Genomic DNA, 10208 nt, shown 5'->3' on the forward strand with positions numbered 1-10208 from the left:
AAAATCATCGGAAGCCATGGCTCCTATATAATTTCACTTTTTATGTTTTATCTTGAAATTCTCTTGCTGATTAAAACTATGAGATCAAATATTTAGCGTTGATTTCTAATAATCTACCTTAGTTGCATGACATGATCTTCAACCAACATGTTCTACTATAAAGCGAATAACCTAAGGATTATATATGAAACTTTATTTATTTTAAAGAAAAATTACTCGTATAGGTAAATATATACTATTAATTAGTTAACATAGTTACAATTTTAACTGACTTTTAGCTCTAATTATGTAGCTTAACCTTTTAGTTTGTATAATTCAGAACTTGTATAATATAATTTATATTATTATTTATACTTCTCATGCTTTTAATCGTATAAATTCGTTATTTCGAGTTTATACAAAAGTAACTGAATTATACAATGTATTTACGAATTATACAAATTTGTTAATTGTACAAGTGAGACAGCTTAAACTGTAGCTACAGCTAATAATATATGCAAATTATACCTATGAAGCATAATTAAATTTATTACAATGACTATTTGCAAGAGTTAATCCAAAAAAATTTAAATTCAAGCTAAGCAAAAATTGAATCTTAAAAAAAAGAATTTAGAGCGAATAGAAAAAGTTAAAATGTCATGAAACTATCATTTTAATGACTAGGACATTCACATCATACACGTTGTACTAAAGTATTTAACTTTAACTTACATAGATATATTAATTTTCTATCGTCAAAAACATTGTTAAATCAAGTTCATTGGGTCCAGACCCATTAACTATTTCCTTTGTTTCAGAAAAATAACTTTATTTTCTTTTTAGTCTGTTTAAAAAGAATGATTTTTTTTCTTTTTTGATAATATTTTAACTTTAACTTTTTACCTCACATATTTAAGACTACAAGATTAAATGACATTTTGGTATATTTAACATAACTTTAATTTAGAACCACAAAATAAAAAAGTCTTCTTTTTTTTCTTAAATCCGTTCCAAGTCAAATTAGATTATCCTTTTTAAAACGGAGAGAGATTATTCAATTTTATTTTATTTTAAGGAATAAAATACTCAAATTGTCTTTATTTTTTGCTTTTGGAATTTATATGATACGTGATTCTATATTTCATAAAATATAAAATTATTCTTTTTGTTTTCCAACATACAAAAAAGGAAATATTTGGAAAAAAGGATAAGATTGGTAAGGATCCGAATCGCCGCTATATTCAAACCCGTTTACTCTGGTCCTTCCACTTCTTACTCAAAAATCACTGAATTCAGATTCACTTCTCTCCAAATTTCATCATCAGCAACAGATTCATCTAGGTATCTTTCAAATGCTTCAAATTTTGATGAAAAAGATTGCTTTTTTATACATTTTTCTGATGCATGTTACGGTTGAGTATTGCGATTAATCTGAATTTTGAGTTTTCTAGGTTAATTTGCATAGACATTATCTCTTTTTTTGTAATGTGGTGTGTTGATTATCCGTTTGTATTCGTTCATGTGTTTGAAGGAATTTGTGGATGTGACTAAGTGAATTGTCTGTGAATGTGAATATGCTTCTGTTTATATCTTGGGGAATGTGAACAGTTGTGAAGTACTCCCTGGTTTCAACTTTTTTTGACTTGTACGAGTTTGAGAAATTTAAAAGAACTTTTGAATAATTAAAGATATGTAGAGTGTATCAAAATGTACTTTTTGATGTTGTGGTACATTAATAGAACCAAGAGTTGGTAAAAAAAGAAAGAGACAGTCTTTCGAGACGGACTAAAAAGGGAACTACGAGAAACAAATTGAAATGGAGGGAGTATGAATGAAGGTTATGAGGATAATTAGTATAATGTTGATCAATTTTTAAAGTAAGTTTTCCTAATTTCTAAAGTTCAGTTTCTTTTTTTTAGTATACCTTCTGCGTATTTGTGATTATTTGTTTCTTCTACTGAGTGGGTTTAATGAAATTTCTGTAACTAAGGTAGCCACACTCTTGATGGCCATGGCAATATTGCAGAAAAATTTCTACTGATTTCATGCTTCTGCTTTTATTAGGAAATGCATTATGAATATTCTCTAGTTTTTCTCATTTTCTGGAAAGATTCTTCAGTTATAGACTGATATTTCTCACTGAAATTTGGTTTTGTGTCATCACAGGACCTGTCTGTTAATTAGTTAAGTTGTTTCATCTCTTATTGAATGAAAACGATGCATAGCAGTAGGATTGTTGTCCAGGCATTGCCTGCCCCTGGGACTCCTGACTATTGGGACACTAAGAAGAGTAAGGGCGGTACTAAACTGAGAAAGCTGAACAGCAAAACTGCTTTTAGCAGAGGGCATTGTAACAACGATGTTGATGATGTCATCATTCCCCAGCAGTCAAAAAGAATAAGAAACAAACAAAATAGGAGAATGAATGCTGTGTGTTTTGGTATTAATAATATTGACCACGTGGTAGGAGCTCCATCTAGGACCATGAATCCAGAAAAAAATTCACATATGTGGTCTTCTGACAATATAAAATCAAGTACACAAGTAAGAAGTTGCATTGCAGACTTGAGTGCATGGAAGGTAAAGAAAAAAAGAAGCATTTTGAACAGGAAGTTCAATTCCTTGGAAAATGATGTAATTGCTTGTGAACTTGATAATGCTGCTTCTGTACCAGGGAAGAATCATTTAGATAAAGTTAGAAGTTCGGTGATGGGAGTTAACACATTCTATGAAGGAGATCTGGTGATGCACAGTAGTGAGACAGGGACATATCTGCCTAAGAATGCTTGTGATGGTGTTGAAGAAATTAGTAGGAAGAACCCCTCTAAATCTAGTGGTACTGATCATGATATTGATACTTGTGGTGATAGGTGCAGTGACATTTCTAAGGATCACATATTTGTTACTTCAGAATCAAAGTCTATCTCGGAAGTTGAAAATTATAACGAGCCAGTTCCTAATGTGGACAATAGTATGACTACTGAAAGTTGTGATTTTTTCAATAATGCTGCAACTGAGATGAGGGGTCTACAAATATACCCCAGACTGGAAGTGCTGATAACTTATTCCAGGAAGAGGAGAAAGAATTCTAGTGCATCTGCTAGTAGTTTACCATCTATCATGACAGATGCTACCTCCTCTTTTCCAATTACAGAAAATAAAACTACCACCACCAGCCCAGACCATTGCCAAGTGTCCATATCATACTCCAATAATTTCCCTAAAGAGGTCATTGCCGGAGGTGGTACCCTGTTGATGGGTGTGCAACCAATGCTTTTAGAGAAGTCAGCTGGTGACAATTCATGCAGTGAAACATGGAGTAAAACGGAAATGATTCAGATTGATAATCAGATAGAGAATATCAACAGTTCAATGGCTTCTATTGAGAATGAGTCTCCAATAGACTCCAAGGCAGATAATCATGAGCAGGAGAAGAGAAATGACAAAGATGCCGTTGTCAATGTGTCATATGATTGTGAACTTTCTAAAGAGACTTCACATAATGCAGTGCCATGTGATCATAGGGTCTCCAGTGACACTTATAGTATTGTCTCAACCAATGAACCCTTGAATGGGGAAAGACAATCAGCAACTGAAGATAGTCCTTCTCAGTCAAGAGATAGGGGTTTTGTTGGTGAGAGGAGCCGAATAACAAATGTGGGTATGATCCTTCCATTCGGGAGAGCACTTAATGCACGTTCCAGCAAAAAGCTTCTTGTACTTGATGTGAATGGATTACTTGCTGATATTGTTCCGCTTCGATACATCCCTTATAGTTTGGAGGCGAATATCATTGTATCAGGGAAAGCAGGTGGATTTGGACAAACTTTGTATTTCACTTTTCATTTTAATTTTACTCCTAGAAATTATTCTAACTGAGCTTTGTCTGCTGTACCAGTTTTCAAGAGGCCTTTTCATGACGATTTTCTGCAATTCTGCTTTGAGAGATTCCATGTAGGTGTATGGTCATCAAGGATCAAGTACTCTTCAAACTTTGTATTCTCGCCATAGTGACTTTATCAATATCACTACATCTGAAAACTTTCAGTAGTTTAGATGTCAACTCATGATTTTATGTGCCCCGTGTATGTTGTTGAAAAATCTGCAGGAGAAATATGGAGTTGGTTCTTGATTTTCTTTTGGGGGATGCCAAGCACAAATTGCTCTTTTGTTGGGTAAGAATTTCTCGCTTCTCTATATTTTTGTGACCTGGTGCTGGTGCTAGTTGCAACTCTAGGAGTTCAAAGCTGAGGACTTGAAAGAAAGTCTTGTGATGCTTGAACTTTAATATCAGTTGAAAACAACATTAATGAATGTGCATGATGACAGTTCATTATATTTTCTAATCTGTTGGCATGCATTACTAATGCATGGTTCTATAAATCTGGAGATTTGTTGGGCACCTAGGATATAACTCCTTGGAATTAGAATGAGATCCATACTTGAGAAAACATAATTTATGCTGTTGCACTGGGTTTGTTGTTGATTCCCGATTCCATTTATTCTTCGCCTTCGACTATATGAGGAAGGATATTCAGTCATGCCTAAACTTAGGGGTGTCAAATTGGCGGGTTAGAATGGATTGGTACAACAAATGGGTCATGACCCAAGCTGCCCAAAAGATACTTAGGTTAAGATGGGTTGAACGATGGGTTATAATCCAACCTGCCCAATTCTACCAAATGTTTCAATTATTTTTCCTCCACCTCTTTTTTTTTTGGATTATAAGTTTATAACACAGATGCATTCTTCATTGTGATATAAAAGGCCTAACGACAACATATGGTGCCAACTTCCCTCTGTTACCTCGTTCCTATGCTACTCGAACTCGTCAAAAATGCCACTGGGTGCGTGTCGGATCCTCCAAAACTAGTGCATTTTTGGAGGATCTGACACGGGTGTGGCAAAGTTTGGAGAGTCCGAGCAACATAGCCTCGCTCTACAAGCAAATACTTAACTTGCAGTAGTTGAATTCCTGACAACTACATGAAATCTGCTGCATGGCTTGGGAAATTATGGTGTTACCTTGCTGCAAATCAGTTGGACTCCAAACTAGTGTTTCATTCTCTTGAGTAGTTATTTTTCAAAGATTTGGATACCTGGTTGGATGAACACATTGTGTATCTTAGATGTCTATATGAATGTAGTTAATATTTCTGGTTCTACACACTTGATTGTGTGACCCAACACATAGAATTCCTGTCCGGATTGTCAAGTATAATTTTTCAGTCATTTATTTTCTTTTTGTGAGAGAATAAAGTATGTATTTGCTAAGTTGCTATTTTCCAACCAAAGCCACATTTTTTCCCTTTGTATTTATTCATCTAGTTCCCTATTTGCCTCTTTCACTTGTCTATTTCAATGTAATATAAACAAACTTGAAACTAATTATGCAGGATCAGTCCCACTGCACTGATACAGGTTTTCCTGTTGTTGGGACAAGGAGGAGCAAGCCTATTATATTGAAGAAGCTAAAAAAGTTATGGGATAAGTATGAACCAGATCTTCCGTGGGAGAGGGGTGAATATGATGAGTCAAACACACTTCTATTGGACGACTCTCCGCACAAAGCATTGTGTAATCCCGTGAGTTTTAATCCTTTTTTCTGCCTGAGTAGTTTACTACATGACTAAAATCCAATGAGTTTCAACTTTTATTTTATGGTTTTCAGCCAAATACAGCAATATTTCCAAATTCATACCACTACTTGGATGAGAAAGATGACTCATTAGGTGAGTTTTCTTCCTATATGTGTTCGTGTGTGTGCATCTGTGCGTGTTTTTCCTTGCAAAACTATCACAAGTACTATAGACTTCTTCGCCCTTCATTGAGAGACTGGTGATGTTTGGACACCCAAAGTATTCCATGTATATTTTCGGGTGAACATCTGTTGTGTTTCTCTTGTGCTTTCCTTTTGTACACGCCTTTTAAGTTGCCGTTGATAGTTCCTCACTTTACAGTTCCTGAAATTCATACTTCAAGTTCTATGTAATTAAAGCAATTTACATTACTTAATATGTCTGCCTTAACACTGTGTCATTCTGTCCTGTATGGGGTAGGGATGTTGGTCAGTCATCGACGTTTGTCCAACTCATACTGTTTATGAAATTCATCTTGTTTATCCACGGCAGGGCCTGGTGGTGATCTGCGTGTTTATCTTGAAGGATTATCCATGGCAGAAAATGTTCAGAAGTATGTAGAGAATAATCCATATGGTCAACGACCTATCACTGATAAGAATGCATCTTGGCGTTACTATCGCAAGGTTATTGCAGCCGCTACATATTCACAAGAAAGTGGTGCTAATAAATACTCTACTTATAAATGTCAATATTGATAGAAGACTCGATTTCTGCAACGGGTATCCTTTTGTATCATATATATTTGGCTCAATAGCTTTTGGATACTGGCAACAGAGTAGAACATTTGGCTTCAGTCAGCACATCTAAGAACAGAATATGCATATATTTAACCTTATCCCTAACTCAAACATGTCTAGTTATTTCCGTCCCAGTTAAGTTATTTGGGCTAAGTTTTGTACTAATCCCTGCGAACATGCAGTTTTTGTTCTATTATACTTGAAACTATTATACTTAAAGTAGTCCTTGTGACTTAGCAGACTAATCTGTTCTCTTGTATGCAACAGTTGGTATAGAAATAACATTTACTGATTATTGCACTAGTATTTACTTTTGCTCATCACACAATTGAGGAACAATACAAAAGAATGGATGTGGATTTGCCAATCAACCCCAAACTAGCTGCCAAATGATTGAGTGCCCGTTTGGATGGATTTATTTTAGGTGTTTTTAAGTCAAAATAACTTTTAAGCAGTTTTGAATGTTTGAATAATGTTAAAAAGTGCTTATAAGCACTTATTCTAAAGTCAAAACAACAAAAATAACTCAAAAGTCATAAGTTAGAAATCTCAACTTATGATTTTTAGCTTATAAGTCGAAAGTCAATCCAAACAAACAAATGTGAGCCTGGTATCAACAGTTGTTCAACAAGTTTTGGTTACTAGTTGGACTAAGTATACCACATGGACAAGTTTTGGTTGCTAGTTGGACTAAGTATACCACAATCCACGTGTTAGAATAAATTGATCCCAGACATATCCTACTAACTCAAAACCCTTCTCCAATCTCGGGTATGCGTACGGATAGGGGTACGCATAGGGCTCATTTTTTTAAACAAGTTATCTCAAGATTAATTGTCTCGAGATTAGTTATTCTAGCGATACTATCTTAATCAAACATGGAATAAATTCATCTAAAAATTAATTTTGAGATTAGTCATCCCTCGTACCATACGAGCCCTTTCTATTTGCTTGTTACCAATTTCATATTTTAATAAGTATTAGTTAGCTAATATTGTTATATCAAAATGCCTCCGTAGCATAGTGGTAGTGCGTTCGCTTCGTAAGCGAAAGGTCGCGAGTTCGATCCTCGCCGGGGGCTTTTCCTTTTTATTATTTATTTTTTTCTTTTTTCTTTTTTATTTTGTTGCTTCTGAATTTTCTTGGACATATTTAACACTTATTTTTTTATTTATTTGTAACATTACATTTAAACGGTCTATAATTAATGTAAAAAGATTATAATTTGACCAATCCACCCTTTTCTCAATTCACTCACATTTAATTAATTTTGTAACTTTTTTTTTTCTGAAAATCCTTTAAAATAAAAAATGAACTATAGTTCCTCTCTCTCATTTGCAAGAATTGTTCTTTTTTACTAAAGTATTTATTAGGATAGTATATATTTATAGTCTGTTTGAGCAAACTTCTAAATTAGCTTATTTTAAAAAATGTATATTACTTTGGTGAGAATTAGTTTATGTTTGGCCATTAAATTTCTAAAACACTTTTGATCAACTATTAATATTTAGCTAAGCTATTTGAAAGCTCTTAAAAGTATATATTTTTTCTAAAGAATGTTCTTCAAAGAAATTTTAAGTACTATAAGTGAAAAAAATATAATTCTTTTTTTTAGTTTTTGAAAAAAAAAATTATATTACCCCCAAAAATGTTCGGTCAAACACTATCTTTCTAAATAAATACTTTTAACCTCCAAAAAGTTTAGCCCGGCTAATAATTTGCATGCTCTTTGACTAGTATTATTATTATTATTATTATTAATTAGTACAATTATTATTTGTTCACATCAATAAATCTATCCTCTTTCTCTATTATAACAACATGAAATATTCAATGAAATCTCGATCTCAAAATGATAGAATATATGCAGATAATTTTATCGTTATTTCACGAAGATAGTAAAATTAATTTAAATTCCGATTCTAGTATAACAAATTAATATAATCATCATAAGAAACTCAAATAAATTCTCTCTTTTATGACATAATTATTTTCTTCTTATATATATTAGGACCACATGAGAAACCTTTCACTGCTTTAGAAAAAGTGAAAATTGGTATGGGCCATTCCTTTAAATTTTGTTGGATGACATCCTTATAATTGAGTACTACACTCCAATAAGTCACTATCTGTCCATAGTTTAATTATCTCATTTCCCATAGCACACACTCCAACATTAAAAAAAAAATTCATTAAAGTTAATATTTAATAATACTTATACATTATACACACACATGCATTACCATTTTTAATTTTTAATTTTTTTTACACTATCAAGAAATTATAGGTTGATATTTGGTTAGTAATCAAATTTTGTAAATATTTTCATACAATCGGTTTTATATTAGGAAAAGCCTCGTAACCTTTCTTAATTTTTCTCGCTTCCATGCCTGCATGCACATTCTTACTATCGTTATAGATAAATTTCAAGATTCATACAAGTCTATTTTTGACTTTGAATTTTTCATATACCTTTTACTAGTTATTTTGAATTATCAACTATTGTGACTTATAATAATTTTTACGTAATTTACAAATATATAAATTTCATTTAAAAAAATTAAAAATTTCACGCGCAAATTTCCTATCAAACTTAAAATGCTTCACTCTAAAAAAAAACGAATAACTTACGTAATGTATTATGCGGCATGGAACTGATTTTCTTGTTTTTTTTATTTTAGATGAGAGTAATTAATTTCGATATCTAGGGTTTGTAAGAAACTACAAAACCCAGATCAGAGAGGATGTATACTTAAATTTGTTTCATTTAACGAAGTATTAATTATGTTAATTATTATATTATTAATACATATTGTAGTACTGTATTGACGCTACTGATTAGTTATAAACTTATAATCAGTGATATATAACCTCCCTAAAAGATATGATAACATTATAAATAGGAAAAATAACTTAAATACACAACTATAAGTTTTATATTCTCTAATTTTCCCTTCTTTTTTTAAATATTACATAATTCCTTTTTTTTTTTAATTTTAGTGTAAGTTTATAGATACATTACATTCTCTCTCCTATAGTACACAATTACCCATTTTAATGCCTGTTTTTTCTCCATTAAAACACTCAACCTTTTAAATCAGTTTTTGGATTTTGAATTTTCTCCATTTAAACACTCAACCTTTTAAATCAGTTTTTTTATTTTGAATTATTAATTTTAATTAATTTTAAATAAAAGACCTAATTTTGAAATTTTGAATTTCAAATTTAAAAAATTTCAAATTTCAAGTATGGTGCAGATTGTTGCAGCCTCGGACCAGTTAAAGGGCTCGAGGAGAAAGAGCTACTTGCCCTAGCGGCTAATAAGCACCTATCTTTTGCTTACACACCAAAAACAGAAGAACCAGTGCCTCTTGCCTTAGAAGAAGTTAAGGTGATAAAAACAAGTAGACAATCTTCATCTCATCCCAATACATTCTCCCAGTTACCGCTTCCCCTTCCTCTTCCTCTAGCATCAACTTTGCATAAGGCCAAACAGGACTCAAAGAGTTAAAGTTTGTTAGGCCTACATTGTCTCGGGTTAGTATTTTGGTACTTAAAACTGTTGTTGAAATTAGTAAAAATTTTAAGGAATCTAGTGTGCTTGCCGATACATTGTATAGTGTTTTAGATGGTGAATTGATACATGAATTTGTTGTGTATCATAATATTTTATATGTATCATGAAGTTTTGAAAATTGTTGTAATGTATCATTCAATAAGTTTAGTAAATGCGTCATCAACTGTGCTTGATGATACATATAGAATCAGTGTGTACAGTGTTTAGTCAATTCACTGATACATGTAGTAGATATGTATCACATGTTTTGCATATAGTATGAATTTCTGAAAA

At 32.4% G+C, this 10208-nt stretch overlaps 1 protein-coding gene and 1 non-coding gene across 2 annotated transcripts; both read left to right on the forward strand.

Moving 5' to 3' along the window:
- Positions 1-1148: 1148 nt before the first annotated feature.
- Positions 1149-6661, forward strand: LOC107023641. Its single transcript, XM_015224396.2, has 7 exons — positions 1149-1320; positions 2146-3790; positions 3878-3959; positions 4088-4154; positions 5376-5564; positions 5651-5711; positions 6111-6661. The coding sequence occupies exons 2-7, from the start codon at positions 2188-2190 to the stop codon at positions 6314-6316; spliced, it is 2208 nt and encodes a 735-aa protein (XP_015079882.1). The 5' UTR covers positions 1149-1320; positions 2146-2187; the 3' UTR covers positions 6317-6661.
- A 706-nt stretch (positions 6662-7367) lies between these two features.
- TRNAT-CGU lies at positions 7368-7439 on the forward strand. Its single transcript has one exon. It is a non-coding gene; the product is annotated as a tRNA-Thr (tRNA).
- The last annotated feature ends 2769 nt before the right edge of the window (positions 7440-10208 follow it).

Source organism: Solanum pennellii, chromosome 6 (assembly GCF_001406875.1).
Source record: "Solanum pennellii chromosome 6, SPENNV200".
NCBI lineage: Eukaryota > Viridiplantae > Streptophyta > Magnoliopsida > Solanales > Solanaceae > Solanum > Solanum pennellii.

Coding starts and splice junctions, on each gene's coding strand:
- LOC107023641 (XM_015224396.2), top strand. CDS start 2,188: ATGAAAACGATGCATAGCAGTAGGATTGTTGTCCAGGCATTGCCTGCC. Junction 3,791..3,877: donor CATTGTATCAGGGAAAGCAG/GTGGATTTGGAC, acceptor CTGCTGTACCAG/TTTTCAAGAGGCCTTTTCAT. Junction 3,960..4,087: donor GTATGGTCATCAAGGATCAA/GTACTCTTCAAA, acceptor AAAAATCTGCAG/GAGAAATATGGAGTTGGTTC.